The sequence below is a fragment of the Oncorhynchus mykiss genome, chromosome 6 (assembly GCF_057628025.1).
Source record: "Oncorhynchus mykiss isolate SJ-2025 chromosome 6, ASM5762802v1, whole genome shotgun sequence".
Classification (NCBI taxonomy): Eukaryota; Metazoa; Chordata; class Actinopteri; order Salmoniformes; family Salmonidae; genus Oncorhynchus; species Oncorhynchus mykiss.
The window spans coordinates 84,685,001-84,708,216 of NC_143027.1; the positions used below are offsets into that span (position 1 = coordinate 84,685,001).

Consider the following 23,216-nt stretch of genomic DNA (forward strand, 5'->3'; position numbering starts at 1 on the left):
CATGTCACTGTGTGTGTGTGTGTGTGTATTTACATGTCACTGTGTGTGTGTGTGTATTTACATGTCACTGTGTGTGTGTGTGTATTTACATGTCACTGTGTGTGTGTGTGTGTGTGTGTGTATTTACATGTCACTGTGTGTGTGTGTATTTACATGTCACTGTGTGTGTGTGTGTGTGTGTGTATTTACATGTCACTGTGTGTGTGTGTGTGTGTGTATTTACATGTCACTGTGTGTGTGTGTGTGTGTGTGTGTGTATTTACATGTCACTGTGTGTTTGTGTATTTACATGTCACTGTGTGTTTGTGTGTGTTTTACATGTCACTGTGTGTGTTGACATGTCACTGTGTGTGTGTGTATTTACATGTCACTGTGTGTGTGTGTGTGTGTATTTACATGTCACTGTGTGTGTGTGTTGACATGTCACTGTGTGTGTGTGAATAAGAGATGTGTAAGGTTGCATCATGGTATGTTGTTGATCAGTCCTACAGCCCCTCATGGTCCTACAGCCCCTCATGGTCCTACTGCCCCTCATGGTCCTACAGCGCCTCATGGTCCTACAGCCCCTCATGGTCCTACAGCCCCTCATGGTCCTACTGCCCCTCATGGTCCTACTGCCCCTCATGGTCCTACAGCCCCTCATGGTCCTACAGCCCCTCATGGTCCTACAGCCCCTCATGGTCATACAGCCAGCCCCTCATGGTCATACAGCCAGCCCCTCATGGTCCTACAGCCCCTCATGGTCCTACAGCCCCTCATGGTCATACAGCCCCTCATGGTCATACAGCCCCTCATGGTCCTACAGCCCCTCATGGTTCTACAGCCCCTCATGGTCATACAGCCCCTCATGGTCATACAGCCCCTCATGGTCCTACAGCCCCTCATGGTCCTACAGCCCCTCATGGCCCTACAGCCCCTCATGGTCCTACAGCCCCTCATGGTCATACAGCCAGCACCTCATGGTCCTACAGCCCCTCATGGTCCTACAGCCCCTCATGGTCATACAGCCCCTCATGGTCCTACAGCCCCTCATGGTCCTACAGCTCCTCATGGTCCTACAGCCCCTCATGGTCATACAGCCCCTCATGGTCCTACAGCCCCTCATGGTCATACAGCCCCTCATGGTCCTACAGCCCCTCATGGTCCTACAGCCCCTCATGGTCATACAGCCCCTCATGGTCATACAGCCCCTCATGGTCCTACAGCCCCTCATGGTCCTACAGCCCCTCATGGTTCAACACCACTGAAGTCCCACTGCCTTGATATAAAGACATCAACACCCCACATGTCTGTGGCTTTGACTTGGTCCTGTACTGTGTGTGTGTGAGTTTAATTTGCTGCTGTAGTTGTTGATGTTAGATAGGGGTGTTATCTAAAGACTGTGTGTGTGATTGTGTGAATGTGTGTGTGTTCTCTGAGTGGTACTCTAGTTATGTGATAGTTTGTTGATATTCTAGAGTGGGTGTACTGCACTTGTTGTTTTGGAGTGGATCCCAGCCTGCCAGACACAGTGTCAGGAGACAAGTGGCCTAGTTCTGCCTTTCTCTCTCCTGCCTCTCCATAAGCACTATTAAATACTCCCTTCAATACAGAACCAGTTCAAGTACTGATTCCTTGTTTCTTTATTACCTCTGTTCTACTGACACATCACTTATTTACGTAGATTACAGTAATCTCATTACTGTATGGATCATTATGGGACAGTAATCTCATTACTGTATGGATAATTATGGGACAGTAATCTCATTACTGTATGGATTATTATGGGACAGTAATCTCATTACTGTATGGATAATTATGGGACAGTAATCTCATTACTGTATGGATCGTTATGGGACAGTAATCTCATTACTTTATGGATCGTTATGGGACAGTAATCTCATTACTGTATGGATTATTATGGGACAGTAATCTCATTACTGTATGGATCATTATGGGACCGTAATCTCATTACTGTATGGATCATTATGGGACAGTAATCTCATTACTGTATGGATCATTATGGGACAGTAATCTCATTACTGTATGGATCATTATGGGACAGTCATCTCATTACTGTATGGATCGTTATGGGACAGTAATCTCATTACTTTATGGATCGTTATGGGACAGTAATCTCATTACTGTATGGATCATTATGGGACAGTAATCTCATTACTGTATGGATCGTTATGGGACAGTCATCTCATTACTGTATGGATCATTATGGGACAGTCATCTCATTACTGTATGGATCATTATGGGACAGTAATCTCATTACTGTATGGATCGTTATGGGACAGTAATCTCATTTCTGTATGGATCATTATGGGACAGTCATCTCATTACTGTATGGATCGTTATGGGACAGTAATCTCATTACTGTATGGATCATTATGGGACAGTAATCTCATTACTTTATGGATCATTATGGGACAGTAATCTCATTACTGTATGGATCGTTATGGGACAGTAATCTCATTTCTGTATGGATCATTATGGGACAGTCATCTCATTACTGTATGGATCGTTATGGGACAGTCATCTCATTACTGTATGGATCATTATGGGACAGTAATCTCATTACTGTATGGATCATTATGGGACAGTAATCTCATTGGGACAGTCATCTCATTACTGTATGGATCGTTATGGGACAGTAATCTTGCGTGTGTGTGTATGTGTGCATACGGTAGGTTCCAAACACCCATGCTGCCAAACCCACTTCTCCTTTCCTAGAGTGTTCAGTGTTGCCCTTGGTTACCTTTATCTGCTTGTCTTCCTGTCATTCAGGAATAGATTTGATGTGGGGCTCACAGTAACTTAACATTTGACACACCAGCATATGTTCCGGCTATTATCGGACGAGTTCAGCTAGTACCGCCAGGTTTCACTGTGTTTCAATACGTTTTCTCCCTACTGAATACAACCCAGTTACTGCCATGTTCCTGAGAACTGGTTATACAGGTTGACTGGAGATGTGGAGACCCAGTTACTGCCATGTTCCTGAGAACTGGTAATACAGGTTGACTGGAGATGTGGAGACCCAGTTACTGCCATGTTCCTGAGAACTGGTAATACAGGTTGACTGGAGATGTAGAGACCCAGTTACTGCCATGTTCCTGAGAACTGGTAATACAGGTTGACTGGAGATGTGGAGACCCAGTTACTGCCATGTTCCTGAGAACTGGTAATACAGGTTGACTAGAGATGTGGAGACCCAGTTACTGCCATGTTCCTGAGAACTGGTAATACAGGTTGACTAGAGATGTGGAGACCCAGTTACTGCCATGTTCCTGAGAACTGGTAATACAGGTTGACTAGAGATAATGTTCAATTCATACATGCCTATAAAACAATTGTGTGTCAGATTGAAAAAGCAGAACTGTTTTTTTTAGTTGGCATCTGTTCTTGTACCCTAAAATACCCCGACGCTTGATTCATACTGCTACTTTTAGGCTTCCTCACAACGTCGGCCAGTGGTAACCAGGAATTATAGATGAACGAGGTCTGTGTGCTTGAAAGCAGCTTGTCAACTCTCTCCAGGGCTTAAAAAGCCTTTAAGTAAGAAGTAGGGCAACACAACAGTGTGCAGAGTGCATGGTGCCCAAAGGAATGGAAAAGTATTCCGTTGGTCGATACAGTTAATATATATCAATATTTCAAACTGTTACCCTGCCATCCAGTGCTTGTCTACAATACAATCACAAAGTTCAGCATTGGAACTGTCTGAGGTTTCTGTGGAATGAGAGCAGAGACCAGGTCCAACTCTGGTCCTAGAGAACAACAGTCAGTGAGCACAGTATTCTATTAGTCGACTGGTCAATTGTTTGGTCATTTGGCTGTTGATCGGCCAGAGATTGTTTTAGTCAAGCAGTAACATGTATGAGAAGAGAAGAAAAAATTTGTCCACTAAAATAACATAACATTTATCAGAAATACAGTGTAGACATTGTTAATGTTAGGCGCACAGAGGCCCATTATCAGCAACCATCACTCCTGTGTTCCAATGGCAGTTGTGTTAGCTAATCCAAGTTTTTCATTTTAGAAGGCTAATTGATCATTAGAAAACCCTTTTGCAATTATGTTAGCACAGCTGAAAACTGTTGTGCTGATTAAAGAAGCAATAAAACTGTCCTTCTTTAGACTAGTTGAGTATCTGGAGCATCAGCATTTGTGGGTTTGATTGCAGGCTCAAAATAGCCAGAAACAAATACTTTCTTTTGAAACTCGTCAGTCTATTCTTGTTCTGAGAAATGAAGGCTATTCCATGTGAGAAATTGCCAAGAAACTGGAGATCTCATACAACGCTGTGTACTACTCCCTTCACAGAACAGCTCGAAGCTGTTGTCCTGTGAGCCGTCTATCACGCAAGCTGTTGTCCTGTGAGCTGCCTATCACGCAAGCTGTTGACTCTCAGAAACTGTTCTTCTGATACTGTTGTGGCTTTGGGTCTGTGTGACTCAATTGCGGCGCCTTCAGAGGCATGCAAAGGCCAAATCCAGCGCTGTACCCCGTCGCCATGCGCTTTCCACATGTTGTAACAATGCAGTGGGTTCTGTGTCTGCATTGACACGGTTGATTGACAGTAGGTGGAGGCGGTACATCCTGTAGAAAACACAAACTCACTTCCTTGACAACAGCTCTTGTGCTTCGTGGAGCAGTGCAGAAGTATGAACGCCCCGACTCCTGCTGAGGCCGTCACAGCGTAAATGCTGCATGGCCAATGCAGCGCCCAGATGTACATGCACTTCTCTCTACAGAATGCGCTCTCCCGCCAATTTGTGCACATTCATTGTTTCATCAATTCATTGTGTGAATTGTTTGCGTTTTGTTAGTTTATATCACTTCTCCATTTACATATCACCAGTAGTACAATGACCGTAAATGAATATAATGTCTCATCTACCATGTCTGTTCATTTGGTTATGGTCATTTCTGTTAATGCATTCAATATTATTATTCCAGTCTTCCTGTTCTCATTGTTGGTGTGGACACATTGTTTGCAGATGCACAACCTATGCTGCTACACTTGTGAGATACAAGTGTTGGTTTATTTCATTCCATTTACAAGTTTTGTCAATTTAGTCATTGTCTTTTGTTCGGAGCGCTGCTGTCAATGTTGAGTAAGGACGCTCACGCATAGAAGTAGGCCTATAGGCTACCTGGCCTGATTATACATAGAAGTAGGCCTATAGGCTACCTGGCCTGATTATACATAGAAGTAGGCCTATAGGCTACCTGGCCTGATTATACATAGAAGTAGGCCTATAGGCTACCTGGCCTGATTATACATAGAAGTAGGCCTATAGGCTACCTGGGCTGATTATACATAGAAGTAGGCCTATAGGCTACCTGGCCTGATTATACATAGAAGTAGGCCTATAGGCTACCTGGCCTGATTATACATAGAAGTAGGCCTATAGGCTACCTGGGCTGATTATACATAGAAGTAGGCCTATAGGCTACCTGGCCTGATTATACATAGAAGTAGGCCTATAGGCTACCTGGCCTGATTATACATAGAAGTAGGCCTATAGGCTACCTGGGCTGATTATACATAGAAGTAGGCCTATAGGCTACCTGGCCTGATTATACATAGAAGTAGGCCTATAGGCTACCTGGCCTGTGCGCAAATGTATATAAATGTGTCCATTTGGGGATCTGATAGTATTTCTGATTGGCTTAACGCACCACCACGAATGACCTGTGGAGCTTCTCAAAGTAAAGTTTTCTTCACCTTAAACAACAAGCAAACAAAGTCTGTTTTTATATTAATTGTGAATTACAATAGTTCCTTAATGTATTTGAAAAGTCTTTCCAGCTCTCTCCCTTTCGATAACCACTCAGCGTGAAAGGGAACAATGTCCTGCTCTGATCCAGTGGAAACGGCATAAAATAGGCCTACCTGATTACATCTTATCAGTGCTTGACTTGGACTCAAATAGGTTCGGGTACTCATTTTGTGTGCTGGTACTGTTTGGCTTTATGTAGGCTATTTTTACATAGTTGGCAATGGCAATAGAATAATTTTGATTAACCACATGACAATGATTTTGAGATATGAAGATATTATAAATTAAATGAAACTGCTTCACGAAAATGTGTTTATGAAAAACATAACTGGCACGCAGATCGGTAGAAATGGTAAGATAAATCGGCATTCCACATGAGAAAGGTTGCCGAGTCCTCCTGCAGCCTATTACCGGCAACTTCAGGAGAGTAACGGCATAATCTGCGAAAGCCAGCAGGAGCGGGAGGAGAATAGTTGGGTCAGGTTAAGGTCTTCTGGTTATCTAGATCTCTGGTGCCCTCTTGAGGCATTTCTTATTTCATCAAACCGTAAGCTTAAAGCATCAGACAAACTCAATACATATAGTTGATTTTATTAAAACACGTAGGGTGTGTCTATAAATGGAAAAATACAGGCTTAAAATTTTGACAAATCGATTGGTCAAAAGAACAAACAACTTTCGGTCAACCAATATTTTTCTTTAATTGAGGACAGCCCTAATTCTATTTCAGCCAAGCACTAACACCTTATCCAGGTGTTGTAGAGGTAGCCTCGTTCCATACTGGATGTGTTGTGGCTAACTCATCTATTGGTCGCCTCGTTCCATACTGGATGTGCTGTGGCTAACTCATCTATTGGTCGCCTCGTTCCATACTGGATGTGCTGCGGCAAACTCATCTATTGGTCGCCTCGTTCCATACTGGATGTGTTGTGGCTAACTCATCTATTGGTCGCCTCGTTCCATACTGGATGTGTTGCGGCTAACTCATCTATTGGTCGTACATTGATTGCCCACCTGATGGTGCCATTACATCAACTTTGATGCTCATGTTTTTACCTGGTTGCAGACATTGTTGCCAACATATATTCAGTGAGAATAGCTATTAGCTCCTTGATTTGTCACTAGATGCCATTTTGCTGTTGCTGCAACGAAGTCACAGCACCAATTTGCTGCAGAATTGAGTGGGAAAAGTTACTAAATGCAATCAAAACCATAGTAACCCTTGGTGTCAAAACTTCCTTAAAGGTAGTTTTCAATTCCAATCAATTCAGAAACAACACCAAATTCCAATTCCAAATGTTCCTAATTGAAAAACATTGAAGAGAATTGGAATTTCAGTGTACTTCCTGGATTGACTGTGATTGAAATTAAATGTCCCCCTGCTCCCAACTGTACAGCATGACAGTGAATGAAGAGTTGGCTACAGATCAGCTAAGTGGAGCCTATGGTAGAGGTGGAGAGGTGGACTTGAACAAAACTTGACTATCTGCTAATATACTAACTTGTCCTATTCCCGTCCCTTCCTCAGCTGCGTCTCCTGTGTGTGGCCACCCAGCATGGTGATGCGGAGAGCGTGAGTTACCTCCTCCATGAGGCCCGTGTGCCCCTGCCCCTGGAGCCATCGGAGGGAAACCCCGCCATCCTGGCTGCACACTATGGACATGTCAGCCTGGTCAGAGAGCTGCTCGACTCAGTACCAGGTGACAATGCTGTGTGTGTGTGTGTGTGTGTGTGTGTGTGTGTGTGTGTGTGTGTGTGTGTGTGTGTGTGTGTGTGTGTGTGTGTGTGTGACATTTTCCACCTGTGTTTGTGTAGTAGTTAATCGATAGTAACAGATTGCATGTATTGTTTTGAAAGTGTGTGTGTGTGTGTGTAGTAATCATAGTTAGTAGATGATAAACAGATTGCATGTCTCTCTCAGGTCCGTGTGTCCACAGAGATCTGCTGAACTGGATGTTGGTGTCGGCGTGCCAACAGGGTCACCTGGAGGTGGTTAGAATGTTGGTGCAGGGTTACCATGCTGACGCTGAGGACTGTGCCATCCACCAGGAGGAGTTTGCTGTCATCACGGGGCTGCCTCTCTACGCTGCTGCACGCGCAGGTAGACAGCAAGACACACACTGTACATATACTCCACATACTGTACATGTGCACACATACACTAACGTTCAAAAGTTTGGCTTCACTTAGAAATGTCCTTGTTTTTGCAAGATAAGCACATTAAAATGACATAAAATTGATCAGAAATACAGTGTAGACATTGTTAATGTTGTAAATGACTAATGTAGCTGGAAACGGCTGATTTTTAATGGAATATCTACATCTGCGTACAGAGGCCCATTATCAGCAACCATCCCTCCTGTGTTCCAATGGCACATTTCTGGCCATTGTGAGCCTGTAATCGAACCCACAAATGCTGATGCTCCAGATACTCAACTAGATACTCAACTAGTCTAAAGAAGGCCAGTTTTATTGCTTCTTTAATCAGAACAACAGTTTTCAGCTCTGCTAACATAATTACAAAAGGGTTTTGATGATCAATTAGCCTTTTCAAATTATAAACTTGGATTAGCTAACACAACGTGCCATTGGAACACAGGAGGGATGGTTGCTGATAATGGGCCTCTGTACACCTATGTAGATATTCCATTAAAAATCAGCCGTTTCCAGCTACAGTAGTCATTTTCAACATTAACAATGTCTACACTGTATTTCTGATAAATATGATGTTATTTTAATGGACAAAAAAATGTGCTTTTCTTTCAAAAACAAGGACATTTCTTAGTGACCCCAAACTTTTGAACGATAGTGTGTATATACCTACACACACAAACGAACACAGCCTACAAATACCTCACACATAAACCACACACACACACGCCTCACACATAAACCACACACACACACACAAGCCTCACACATAAACCCCACACACACACACGCCTCACACATAAACCACACACACGCCTCACACATAAACCACACACACGCCTCACACATAAACCACACACACGCCTCACACATAAACCACACACACACAAAGTAGAGAACACAGTCAAGTATAGAAGTTTGCACTGTATCTTGCGTTTTTAGTTTTTTGTAAAAATGATTTCTCGCATTATTGGATGTTACTGCACTGTTGGAACTAGGAACACCAGCATTTTGCTACACCCACAATAACCTCTGCTAAATATGTGTGTGTGACCAATAGAGGTTGAATAGATTTGATGTACGCTTACATATTAACCACTTCGGACCAAATGTTAGAGTTAGACATTCCTATTGTGGTGTGTTGTCAGGCTGAAAACAGCAGACGGGGATTTCCTCCTACTCTACTGTGTCTCCAATTCAACCTCCAATCCAACTCACTTCCTTATTCTGGCTTTATGATGTAGTGTAGGATCAGCTTCCCCTACGCTTAACCATTAGAGTGGAAGATGCAAAACTCACTCAAAATCAGTGTCTAGGAGCAACTTCAGCCTACTCTGGGCATATTGGTGGAGAGATGAGGAGTACTTCCTGTTATCTTAGACCAGGGGTCTGTTCAGAACGTCCGGACATCTAACTGTGTTCTATGTAGGTAATGAGGAGATAGCTAGATTCCTGCTGCAGAATGGCGCTGGGCTGTCCTCCTACACCCTGATGGATTATCCAGCCTTCAGCAGACTGCTCGTTGAACAACGACTGGTAGAAGAAGCAGACACGCACACAGAACCAGCGGGAGAAAAGGTAACTGAGGGGAGGTGTGTGTGTGTCTGCGTTTGTTTGTCTGCTTTTGTGCGTTTGTGTGTCTGCGTTTGCCTGCGTTTATGTGTGTGTGTTTGTGTTTGTGTGTCTCCATTGTGTGTCTGCGTTTGCCTGCGTTTATGTGTGTGTGTTTGTGTTTGTGTGTCTCCATTGTGTGTCTGCGTTTGCCTGCGTTTATGTGTGTGTGTTTGTGTTTGTGTGTCTCCATTGTGTGTCTGTGTATGTATGTATTTTTCTCTCTGTGAATGTGTTATGTTTTACCCCGTGTGTTGGTCAGGCCAGGTGTGTGTGTGTGTATGTGTTGTGCACCATAAAAGCGTCAGCCAACATGTTGTTTCCTCTCTCCCCCTCTAGCTACTATGTGGCCGTTGGTCAGGTCTGAAGCTGCCGTGGTTGGAGCTGGACTGGTTGATGGACGTGTCGTCCCGTATCTCCCACCTGGACCTGTCCTGTAACAGCCTCAGCTCCCTGCCCTCCGTGGTTCCCTGGGGGCTCATACAGCTCCGGACCCTAGACCTCTCCAGCAACTTGTTCAAAGAGCTGCCCACAGCACAGAGCTCACAGGAGATCATCTGCTCCAGGTGCTGCTCCACTTTCACAGATAGGTTGTAGATGTGTAGGTGCAGATACACACACACACATAAACAGGGTATGGTTAGAAAGGTTAACATCTCCTCCATTACAGTAAAATAATATAAATGTGTGTTTCAGTCTCCAGGTTTAACATCTCCTCCATTACAGTAAAATAATGTCTCAATGTGTTTCAGTCTCCAGGTTAACGTCTCCTCCATTACGGTAAAATAATGTCTCAATGTGTTTCAGTCTCCAGGTTAACGTCTCCTCCATTACAGTAAAATAATGTCTCAATGTGTTTCAGTCTCCAGGTTAACGTCTCCTCCATTACGGTAAAATAATGTCTCAATGTGTTTCAGTCTCCAGGTTAACGTCTCCTCCATTACGGTAAAATAATGTCTCAATGTGTTTCAGTCTCCAGGTTAACGTCTCCTCCATTACAGTAAAATAATGTCTCAATGTGTTTCAGTCTCCAGGTTAACGTCTCCTCCATTACAGTAAAATAATGTCTCAATGTGTTTCAGTCTCCAGGTTAACGTCTCCTCCATTACAGTAAAATAATGTCTCAATGTGTTTCAGTTTCCAGGTTAACGTCTCCTCCATTACAGTAAAATAATGTCTCAATGTGTTTCAGTCTCCAGGTTAACATCTCCTCCATTGCAGTAAAATAATGTCTCAATGTGTTTCAGTGTCCAGGTTTAACATCTCCTCCATTACAGTAAAATAATGTCTCAATGTGTTTCAGTCTCCAGGTTAACGTCTCCTCCATTACAGTAAAATAATGTCTCAATGTGTTTCAGTCTCCAGGTTAACGTCTCCTCCATTACAGTAAAATAATGTCTCAATGTGTTTCAGTCTCCAGGTTAACGTCTCCTCCATTACAGTAAAATAATGTCTCAATGTGTTTCAGTCTCCAGGTTTAACATCTCCTCCATTACAGTAAAATAATGTCTCAATGTGTTTCAGTCTCCAGGTTAACGTCTCCTCCATTACAGTAAAATAATGTCTCAATGTGTTTCAGTCTCCAGGTTAACGTCTCCTCCATTACGGTAAAATAATGTCTCAATGTGTTTCAGTCTCCAGGTTAACGTCTCCTCCATTACAGTAAAATAATGTCTCAATGTGTTTCAGTCTCCAGGTTAACGTCTCCTCCATTACAGTAAAATAATGTCTCAATGTGTTTCAGTCTCCAGGTTAACGTCTCCTCCATTACAGTAAAATAATGTCTCAATGTGTTTCAGTCTCCAGGTTAACGTCTCCTCCATTACAGTAAAATAATGTCTCAATGTGTTTCAGTCTCCAGGTTAACGTCTCCTCCATTACAGTAAAATAATGTCTCAATGTGTTTCAGTCTCCAGGTTAACGTCTCCTCCATTACAGTAAAATAATGTCTCAATGTGTTTCAGTCTCCAGGTTAACGTCTCCTCCATTACAGTAAAATAATGTCTCAATGTGTTTCAGTCTCCAGGTTAACGTCTCCTCCATTACGGTAAAATAATGTCTCAATGTGTTTCAGTCTCCAGGTTAACGTCTCCTCCATTACAGTAAAATAATGTCTCAATGTGTTTCAGTCTCCAGGTTAACGTCTCCTCCATTACAGTAAAATAATATAAATGTGTGTTTCAGTCTCCAGGTTAACGTCTCCTCCATTACGGTAAAATAATGTCTCAATGTGTTTCAGTCTCCAGGTTAACATCTCCTCCATTACAGTAAAATAATGTCTCAATGTGTTTCAGTCTCCAGGTTAACGTCTCCTCCATTACAGTAAAATAATGTCTCAATGTGTTTCAGTCTCCAGGTTAACGTCTCCTCCATTACAGTAAAATAATGTCTCAATGTGTTTCAGTCTCCAGGTTAACGTCTCCTCCATTACAGTAAAATAATGTCTCAATGTGTTTCAGTGTCCATGCGACCCATTCTTGTTGGTCCAAGAAGTGATTTTTAGTATTTTTTGCTGTGAGTGGCAGGGAGAGGGGATCTGTGTGTGTAAAGAGGGGAAGCGAGAGGTTTCATATATCAGCCAGCCCTAGCGCGCGCACACACACACAACCCCCCTTTGGGAACACACAATTCAGTCTCATTCAAAATACTATTTTCCTTAACCTGAAAACCTAACCTTAACCTAGCTGCTAACCCTAAAGCTAACCTTAACCCTTAACCTAGCTGCTAACCCTAAACCTAACCTTAACCCTTAACCTAGCTGCTAACCCTAAACCTAACCTTAACCACCCTAGAAATAGCATTTGACTAACAAAATGTCCCCAGTTGGTTGTTTTGTTAGTTTACTATTCTAGTTAAACAGGTTCACTGCAGTGTGTACAGTGTACACACACATTTACACTGACTATACCAAACATTAGGAACACCTTCCTAATATGGAGTTGCACCCTCCCTTTTGCCCTCAGAACAGCCTCAATTCGTTGGGGACATGGACTCTACAAGGTGTCGTTCCACGGGGATGCTGGTCCATGTTCCCACAGTTGTGTCAAGTTGGATGTCCTTTGGGTGGTGGACCATTCCTGATACACATGGGAAACTGTTGAGCGTGAAATACCCAGAAGCATTGCAGTTTTTGACACAAACCAGTGTGCCTGACATCTACTACATACCCTGTTCAAAGGCACTTACATGTTATGTCTTGCCCAGTCACCCTCTGAATGGCACACATACACACTCCATGTCTCAACTGTCTCAAGGCTTAAAGATCCTTCTTTACCCTGTCTCCTCCCCTTCATCTACACCTACTTGAAATGGATCAATAAGGGACCATATCTTTCACCTGGGTTCACCTTGTCAGTCTGCCATGGAAAGAGATCTTCATGTTTTGTCCACTCTGTGTATCTAATATCTGTAGTCTGCTGTTCTGCTGATCTCTGTTGTATTGTTAACCTCAGCATCTCACTTAATCTTGACGTGTGTGTGTGTGTTCGTTCTCTGCTCCTGTCTTACTGTAGACTTCGCCAGGTGAATCTGTCTCAGAATGAGTTGACCAGCTTGCCGTCCGGACTGCTCCATCTCACCAGAGTCCAGAGGCTCTCTGCTGCTAAGAACAAGCTCACCTCCCTGTTTGACATTCCTAATGGTATGATCCACCGCATGTCAGAGTGGTCTTTGCTCTTTGTCACAAATGTATATCAGTATGTTCTTAGAAGGGTTCTTAGGATTTTATTCTGATCTCAAATTGTTTCTCTGCTATCTATTTTGTCTTTATTTGTTAATGTGAAGCACATTGTATTGCTACCTTGTACAAAATGTTATGGTTTCTACAAATGAAGATTGATGAATGAATTGATTGCCCTCTTCTGCTCCTCCTCAGGTACTAACTGGATAGGTCTGCGTAAGCTGGAGGAGCTGGATGTGTCTGACAACTGTCTGACCAGTCTTCCCTCTGCTGTTCTTCACTCTTTCAAATCCCTCACTTCCCTCAAAGTCTGCCGGAACAGACTCACCAGCTTCCCTGACCCCTGGGCCTGCCCTCTGGTAGGCAGACACTACACTAGACACTACGGCCTTGTTCAATTTGGAACCCTAGCACCTTCTTTTAGGTCCTACCCTGTTTAGTGTTCTTCTCAAAGATATCTATTAATTGTATCTCTATGGTTCCCCTGGTAGGAATAAACTAGGGCCTGGTTCCTTTTGGTTCCCTAGCACCTTCCTGTATCTCCTGTCCCCTTTTAAATGCTCAGTTCTGAAAGGACTGGATTGGTGAGAGGAATATGGAGGAAGCTCCAATGGAGAGCTGGGTAGAACCATCATACTAGTTGCTTACACCTATCCAGTCCTTCTAGATTTGTGACCATTGTTGGCGTAGAGGCAAGAAGGTACTAGGTATTGAAATGGAAAGTGGTCATGTCTTTTAAATCATACAGACTCCTCTCAGCGACTCTTCACCACCTCCTTTGCCCTCTTGTATTCAGAACTTGAGTGATGGTTTTGAAACATCTTCTGGATGTTGTGAGTGATTGATTGGTGATGCCCCCTCTGTAGAAGCACTGTCGAGCCTCATCCAACGCCATCGAGAGTCTTCCCAATACCATCTCCATCTTCTGGAGAACTCAGCTGCAGGAGCTGGATTTCTCAGACAACGTCATCAAGGAGCTGCCCTCCTATATATTCGAGCTGGAGGTAAGGTTGGGTAGCACTAGCATTGTTTGGCCTAGGCTTCAGCTCACTGGGCTAACAGGGTTTTGAGTTGCACATGTAATTCAGGTTCAATATATGGGCAGTCTGAGCTGTACATATCACAGGTTCAATACCTGGGCTATTATGCGCAACTCGAAACCCTGTTAGCCCACTGAGCTAAAGCCTAGGCCAAAGCAGCTTAACAACACTGGGAGCAGTGCTTCCTACATGGTAGTTCATGACTGAGTCCGTTTGGGCCTGGCTAGAAACATTGGATTTGTTGACTTGATGGGTCTAACCTAAATAAGCCTCCCTAAACCTCCATAAGCTTTACTGTATTTGGGCGACCAGACCAAATTCACATAGAAATGTGCGTTATAGTTCTTACTCATTAAAAGCAAGTCTAAGAAGCTGTAGTTCTATTTATGCTATTTATATGCTTCTCATTCTTAAGTAAAACATTTTGGGTTATTGAAAATATATTTCGCAGCAGTTTAGATGGTACAATGATTCTATACTCTGATTTGTTTTGTCACATAAACTGAAATTAGGCACTAAACTATTAGAATTTTAGCAATGAGGAAATGGCTGAGGGATCTCTGCATATTGAACCTTTTTAAGTGGGGCGGCAGAGTAGCCTAGTGGTTAGAGCATTGGACTAGTAACCGGTTGCAAGTTCAAATCCCCAGGCAGACAAGGTACAAATCTGTCGTTCTGCCCCTGAACAGGCAGTTAACCCACTAGGCCGTCATTGAAAATAAGAATTTGTTCTTAACTGACTTGCCTAGTTAAATAAAGGTAAAATATATATATTTTTAAAGTAACCACTCAGAAGATGAGGATTTCTGTATTAAACCTGTAGTTTACCCAATGACCTCAAGGTGGCACTGCTGTACTACTCTGCAGTCAGTGAACCCCAACTGAAACAATGATTCAAATCAAATCAAAATCCAATGTTACTAGTCACATGCTGCCGAATACAACATTTCACCTTACAGTGAAATGCTTACTTACGAGCCCCTAACCAACAATGAAGTTCAAAAAATATGAATAAGAAATAAGTAACAAGTAATTAAAGAGCAGCAGTAAAAACAATAGCGAGACTATATACAGGGGTGTACCGGTACAGAGTCAATGTGCGGGGGCACCGGTTAGTTGAGGTAATATATACGTAGGTATATGTAGGTAGAGTTATTAAAGTGACTATGCATAGTTGATAACAATAGCAGTGGTGTAAAAGGGGGGGGGGGGGGCAATGCAAATAGTCTGCGTGACCATTTGAATAGATGATCAGGAGTCTTATGGCTTGGGGGTAGAAGTTGTTTAGAAGCCTCTTGGATCTAGACTTGGCGCTCTGGTACCGCTTGCTGTGTGGTAGCAGAGAGAATAATCTATGACTAGGGTGATCTATGTCTATTTTTAGGGCCTTCCTCTGACACCGCCTGGTATAGGTCCTGGATGGCAGAAAGCCTGGCCCCAGTGATGTACTGGGCCGTAGGCACTACGGTGCCTTGCGGTTGGAGGCCGAGCAGTTACCATACCAGGCAGTGATGCAACCAGTCAGGATGCTCTCGATGGTGCAGCTGTGCAATCTTTTGAGGATCAGAGGACCCATGCCAAATCATTTCAGTCTCCTGAGGTGGAATAGGTTTTGTTGTGTCCTTTTCACGACTATCTTGATGTGATCGGTCCATGTTAGTTTGCTGTTGTGGACACCAAGGGACATGACACTCTCAACCTGCTCCACTACAGCCCCGTCGATGAGAATGGGGGCGTGATCGGTCCATGTTAGTTTGCTGTTGTGGACACCAAGGGACATGACACTCTCAACCTGCTCCGCTACAGCCCCGTTGATGAGAATGGGGGCGTGATCGGTCCATGTTAGTTTGCTGTTGTGGACACCAAGGGACATGACACTCTCAACCTGCTCCACTACAGCCCCGTCGATGAGAATGGGGGCGTGATCGGTCCATGTTAGTTTGCTGTTGTGGACACCAAGGGACATGACACTCTCAACCTGCTCCACTACAGCCCCGTCGATGAGAATGGGGGTGTGATCGGTCCATGTTAGTTTGCTGTTGTGGACACCAAGGGACATGACACTCTCAACCTGCTCCACTACAGCCCCGTCGATGAGAATGGGGGCGTGATCGGTCCTCTTTTTCCTGTAGTCCACAATCATCTCCTTTGCATCGATCACGTTGAGGGAGAGGTTGTTGTCCTGGCACCACACGGCTAGGTCTCTGACCTCCTCCCTATAGGCTGTCTCGTCTGTGATCAGGCCTACCACTGCAGTCATGAGTGAACAGGGAGTACAGGAGGGGGTCCAGGTACAGAGGGAGGTGTTTAGTCTCAGGGTTCTTTGCTTATTGATGAGCTTTGAGGGCACTATGGTGTTGAACGCTGAGCTGTAGTCAATGAATAGCATTCTCACATAGGTGTTCCTTTTGTCCAGGTGGGAAAGGGCAGTGTGAAGTGCAATAGAGATTGCATCATCTGTGGATCTGTTGGGGCGGTATTCAAATTGGAGTGGGTCTAGGGTTTCTGGGATAAAGGGGTTGATATTTTTTTTTTTTAATTTGACCTTTATTTAACCAGGTGGCCAGTTGAGAACAAGTTCTCATTTACATCTGCGACCTGGCCAAGATAAAGCAAAGCAGTGCGACAAAAACAACAACACAGAGTTACACATGGGATAAACAAACGTACAGTCAATAACACAATAGAATGTGAGCCATGACCAGCCTTTCAAAGCACTTCATGTCTACAGACGTGAGTCCTACGGGTCGGTAGTGTCGTGTCTTTGGCATCATTAAAGTGAAGACTGTTATTTTATCAAATCAATTTTCTGTAATTATATTTACGTGATTAAACTAATCATGTAAATGTAATTAACTAGCAAGTCGGGGCACCAAGGAAAATCTTCAGATGACAAATATATATATACATTTTCAGATATTTTAAAATCTGATCAATTAGTCTTCTAATGAATGAATTATTCTTTACCTCATATTAGTCTCATTCCAAACGTCATAAATTGTTGGTTATCTGCACGAACCCAGCCTTCACTATGAATCATCCATACATCAATTGTCTTAATCATTTATTTACTAATTAACTAAATAATCACAGAAATGCACAAACAAACAAGCAAACAGTAGATGTTTACAAGGAAATTATAGGGAATGTTCCCTAGTGGGCTAAACCGATATGGCAGCTTGGTTGGTTAAGGGAAGTGGGTGTGGACTGAGAAGGCCGGGAAAGACCAGAGTCACTACACAGTTGATAATTATTATAATTGAAATGTTAATCCTTTGCACATGAACGCTCACTCATTCGGGAATAATTGCAATCAATATATATATTTACGCTCAGTGTGTCGTCGGGATCTCTGTTGGAATCGTCCTTCTTTCTGTTGGAAAGTTCCAAGTCTCTCTCTCTCTCCCATGAAGTCTTTTGTTTTTAGAATGGATACTACAGAGTCCCATTCAGAAATGTTCTTATAGAATAGATCTTTCGGCGGTTGTCGGTCTTTGCATTGTTGACACAAATTCTAGCTGCAGACTAGTAATTATCGAAGATTTGCTCTTATTCTGTCCGTATCGATAGTCTCAGAGTTGAACCATTTCCACCAGTGTAGCCAATGCTCCACGTGGTTTGGTTAGGAATTCAACAATTGAGGAATGCATGGTCTCTACTCAAACCTTAGCCCTCTCGGTAATCAAGGTACGCTTGGTCTGAAGTGGGCTTCTCCAGGTGGGGGTTATATTCGGAACAGCAGAAAAGGCTGTCCCATGATGCCAGATCAATGTCTGTGCTCATGGGGCGGGCAAATGACTTAGTTCACTTTAAAGGGAATTGGATTCTCTTTCATTAAACAGTTTAAAATCACATTACATAATTTCACAAATAGTTTCATCTTTACTCATTCATTTTATATAATAATAAAAAAATATATATTTATTTTATTTTTTTAAATTTTACCCCCCTTTTCTCCCCAATTTCGTGGTATCCAATTGTTTTAGTAGCTACTATCTTGTCTCATCGCTACAACTCCCATATGGGCTCGGGAGAGACGAAGGTCGAAAGTCATGCGTCCTCCGATACACAACCCAACCAATCTGCACTGCTTCTTAACACAGCGCGCAACCAACCAGGAAGCCAGCCACACCAATGTGTCAGAGGAAACACCGTGCATCTGGCAACATTGGTTAGCGCGCACTGTGTCCGACCCGCCACGGGAGTGGCTGGTGCGCGATGAGACAAGGATATCCCTACCGGCCAAACCCTCCCTAACTCGGTCGATGCTAGGCCAATTGTGCGTCACCCCACGGACCTCCCGGTCGCGGCCGGTTGCGACAGAGCCTGGGCACGAACCCAGAGTCTCTGGTGGCACTGCGCCACCCGGGAGGCCATAACGGAGACTCTTGTATTAACAGAGTTATGGTAATGTGGCTGTATTGTCTCTCATGAGGTCACAAACATTAAACAAAATGGACCGGTTGTAGCTGGATTCTCCACCGACCGTTTACACATTCTCCAAAACATGGATATTGTTCAGTTCTCAAGTTCTGTGCGGTAAAAGAAGTTTCTTTGTTCTACTGTGAACCCACTCTCTATATACTGCATGGCTGGGCGGGGAAGAGAGTCTCCTCATGGAATTTACGACCTGAGATAACAGAGCCTGGGTGTAGGGGGAAGAGAGAGGTGGTGAGAGAGAGGGGGATGGTACTCGCTATACCCAAAGAGGGCCACGTCATGACAGTAGTCATTTAGGCAGGTTACCTTTGTGTTTTTGGGCACAGGGACTATGGTGGTCTGCTTAAAACGTGTTGGCATTACAGACTCGGACAGGGAGAGGTTGAAAATGTCAGTGAAGACACTTGCCAGTTGGTCAGTGCATGCTTGCAGTACACGTCCTGGTGATCCATCTGGCCCTGCGGCCTTGTGAATGTTGACCTGTTTAAAGGTCTTACTCACATCTGCTGCAGAGAGCGTGATCACACAGTCTTCCATAACAGCTGGTGCTCTCGTGCATGTTTCAGTGTTATTTGCCTCGAAGTGAGCATAGAAGTAGGTTAGCTCATCTGGTAGGCTTATGTCACTGTGCAGCTCTTGGCTGTGCTTCCCTTTTGTAATCTGTAATAGTTTGCAAGCCCTGCCACATCCGACGAGCGTCAGAGCCGGTGTAGTACGATACGATCTTTGTCCTGTATTGACGCTTTGCCTCTTTGATGGTTCGTTGGAGGGCATAGTGGGATTTCTTATGAGCTTAGAGTCCCTCTCCTTGAAAGCGGCAGCTCTAGCCTTTAGCTCAGTGCGGCTGTTGCAGGGAATCCATGGCTTCTGGTTGGGATATGTACGTATGGTCACTGTGGGGACGACGTCATCGATGCACTTATTGATGAAGCCATTGATTGTTGTGGGGTACTCCTCAATGCCATCGGAGGAATCCCTGAACATATTCCAGTCTGTGCTAGCAAAACAGACCTGTAACTTAGTATCTGCTTCATCTGACCACTTTTTATTCACTGGTGCTGGTCACTGGTGCTTCCTGCTTAAATTTTTGCTTGTAAGCAGGAATCGGGAGGATAGAATTATGGTCAGATTTCCCAAATGGAGGGCGAGGGAGAGCTTTGTATGTATGCATATACAGTGCCTTGCGAAAGTATTCGGCCCCCTTGAACTTTGCGACCTTTTGCCACATTTCAGGCTTCAAACATAAAGATATAAAACTGTATTTTTTTGTGAAGAATCAACAACAAGTGGGACACAATCATGAAGTGGAACGACATTTATTGGATATTTCAAACTTTTTTAACAAATCAAAAACTGAAAAATTGGGCGTGCAAAATTATTCAGCCCCCTTAAGTTAATACTTTGTAGCGCCACCTTTTGCTGCGATTACAGCTGTAAGTCGCTTGGGGTATGTCTCTATCAGTTTTGCACATCGAGAGACTGACATTTTTTCCCATTCCTCCTTGCAAAACAGCTCGAGCTCAGTGAGGTTGGATGGAGAGCATTTGTGAACAGCGGTTTTCAGTTCTTTCCACAGATTCTCGATTGGATTCAGGTCTGGACTTTGACTTGGCCATTCTAACACCTGGATATGTTTATTTTTGAACCATTCCATTGTAGATTTTGCTTTATGTTTTGGATCATTGTCTTGTTGGAAGACAAATCTCCGTCCCAGTCTCAGGTCTTTTGCAGACTCCATCAGGTTTTCTTCCAGAATGGTCCTGTATTTGGCTCTATCCATCTTCCCATCAATTTGAACCATCTTCCCTGTCCCTGCTGAAGAAAAGCAGGCCCAAACCATGATGCTGCCACCACCATGTTTGACAGTGGGGATGGTGTGTTCAGCTGTGTTGCTTTTATGCCAAACATAACGTTTTGCAATGTTGCCAAAAAGTTCAATTTTGGTTTCATCTGACCAGAGCACCTTCTTCCACATGTTTGGTGTGTCTCCCAGGTGGCTTGTGGCAAACTTTAAACAACACTTTTTATGGATATCTTTAAGAAATGGCTTTCCTCTTGCCACTCTTCCATAAAGGCCAGATTTGTGCAATATACGACTGATTGTTGTCCTATGGACAGAGTCTCCCACCTCAGCTGTAGATCTCTGCAGTTCATCCAGAGTGATCATGGGCCTCTTGGCTGCATCTCTGATCAGTCTTCTCCTTGTATGAGCTGAAAGTTTAGAGGGACGGCCAGGTCTTGGTAGATTTGCAGTGGTCTGATACTCCTTCCATTTCAATAGTATCGCTTGCACAGTGCTCCTTGGGATGTTTAAAGCTTGGGAAATCTTTTTGTATCCAAATCCGGCTTTAAACTTCTTCACAACAGTATCTCGGACCTGCCTGGTGTGTTCCTTGTTATTCATTATGCTCTCTGCGCTTTTAACGGACCTCTGAGACTATCACAGTGCAGGTGCATTTATACGGAGACCTGATTACACACAGGTGGATTGTATTTATCATCATTAGTCATTTAGGTCAACATTGGATCATTCAGAGATCCTCACTGAACTTCTGGAGAGAGTTTGCTGCACTGAAAGTAAAGGGGCTGAATAATTTTGCACGCCCAATTTTTCAGTTTTTGATTTGTTCAAAAAGTTTTAAATATCCAATAAATGTCGTTCCACCTCATGATTGTGTCCCACTTGTTGTTGATTCTTCACAAAAAATACAGTTTTATATCTTTATGTTTGAAGCCTGAAATGTGGCAAAAGGTTGCAAAGTTCAAGGGGGCCGAATACTTTCGCAAGGCACTGTATGTGTGTGTGGACTAAACGTGGTCCAGAGTTTTTTTGTTGTTGTTTTTTCCCTCTGGTTGCATATTTAACATGCTGATAGAAATTTGGTAAGACTGATTTAAGTTTCCCTGCATTAAAGTCCCCGGGCTAATAGGACCGCCGCCTCTGGATGAGCGTTTTCCTGTTTGCTTATGGTGGAATACAGCTCATTCAGTGCAGTCTTAGTGTGTTAGTCTGTGGCGGTATTTAGACAGCTACGAAAAATACAAAAATATATATCGTACATCAGCTATTTACAAAAATACATAGTCCGCCGCCCCTTGTCTTACCAGACGCCGCTGTTCTATCCTGCCGATACAGCGTATAACCAGCCAGCTGTATGTTGATAATATCTTCATTCAGCCACGACTCCGTGAAGCATAAGATATTACAGTTTTGAATGTCCCGTTGGTAGTTTAATCTTCCGCATAGGTCATCGATTTATTCTCCAAAGATTGCACGTTTTCTAGCAGAATGGAAGGCAGTGGGGGTTTATTCGATCGCCTACTAATTCTCAGAAGGCAGCCCGCCCTCCGGCCCCTTTTTCTCCGCCTTCTCTTCACGCAAATGACGGGGATCTGGGCCTGTTCCCGGGAAAGCAGTGTGTCATTCACGTCAGGCTCGACTTGTTAAAGGAAAAAAAGGATTCTGATAGTGTGTGGTGAGTATTTGCAGTTCTGATGTCTAGAAGTTATTTTCGGTCATAAGAGATGGTAGCAGCAATATTATGTACAAAATAAGTTTAAAAAGTTACAAACAATGTAAAGAAACTAACAAAAAAACACAATTTGGTTAGGAATACGTAAAACATCAACCTTGTTCTCAGCGTTAGTACGATGAATCACGGTACGCTTGATTAGGTTTTAAAGATATTAGCGTAACAGTAATAATGAATGGAAACGGATGTTAAGTTTAATTTAGGTTCCTGAATTCCGAGGAGAACGATGGAGTGTTTCATTTACCTCAGGAATGCTATGGGCTTTATGAAGCAATTTTCCAAATATTTGTGAAGGAATTAATGCAAGATTGTTGATTATAGTGGCATTTGCGGTGTTTTATTAGAATAGAATAGAGGAAGAGAAACAGAAGAGTGAGAGAGTGAAGAGAGAGAGTGACGCCAACGGTAGACAGGGAAATGGGGACACTAGATGTAAATTAAGTTGTCATGACCACAGGCCATGCTTTGGTGACACTCTGTCTCTTTCTCCCTCTTTCCCTCCCTCCCCCTTTCTCTCCCTATCTTTCTCTCCCTCCTCCTCTCCCACTCATTCTCTTCATCAGGCCCTGGTCTCTCTCAGACTGGGTAGGAATCAGATCTCCACTCTCCCGGCACCCAACAAGTGGAAATGCTCTCTGCTCAGAACCCTTGACCTCTCCAGGAACCATCTGGGCAAGTAGGTGAAAGGTCATACATCTTACCACTCACACTTAGGCCCCGTCCAGAAACAACTACTAGCCCCTAGAAACTTGTTTAGATCTAAAGGTGCTAGATACTGAGTTCTGCCTGTGGCTATGGAGCCCTGACCTGTTCACCGGACGTGCTACCTGTCCCAGACCTGCTGTTTTCAACTCTCTAGAGACAGCAGGAGTGGTAGAGATGCTCTTAATGATTGGCTATGAAAAGTCAACTGACATTTACTCCTGAGGTGCTGACTTGCTGCACCCTCGACAACTACTGTGATTATTATTATTTGACCATGCTGGTC

General features: G+C 43.6%; 1 protein-coding gene across 3 annotated transcripts in view; it reads left to right on the forward strand.

The window, feature by feature from the left end:
* LOC110526993 (leucine-rich repeat kinase 1) overlaps window positions 1-23,216 on the forward strand; it is a 142,464-nt gene that overhangs the window by 27,893 nt on the left and 91,355 nt on the right. For 2 of the 3 annotated variants that reach the window (XM_090239180.1, XM_090239181.1), the window contains exons 1-9: window positions 1,604-2,671; window positions 7,303-7,474; window positions 7,696-7,875; window positions 9,355-9,503; window positions 9,876-10,102; window positions 13,049-13,176; window positions 13,411-13,574; window positions 14,082-14,219; window positions 22,792-22,904. In XM_090239180.1, coding sequence (XP_090095306.1) covers window positions 2,570-2,671; window positions 7,303-7,474; window positions 7,696-7,875; window positions 9,355-9,503; window positions 9,876-10,102; window positions 13,049-13,176; window positions 13,411-13,574; window positions 14,082-14,219; window positions 22,792-22,904 — 1,373 coding nt within the window. In that variant the 5' untranslated portion in view covers window positions 1,604-2,569. Of the gene's footprint in view, window positions 1-1,603; window positions 2,672-7,302; window positions 7,475-7,695; window positions 7,876-9,354; window positions 9,504-9,875; window positions 10,103-13,048; window positions 13,177-13,410; window positions 13,575-14,081; window positions 14,220-22,791; window positions 22,905-23,216 lie in introns of those variants that run through there. The other variant, XM_090239182.1, reaches the window with a different exon arrangement.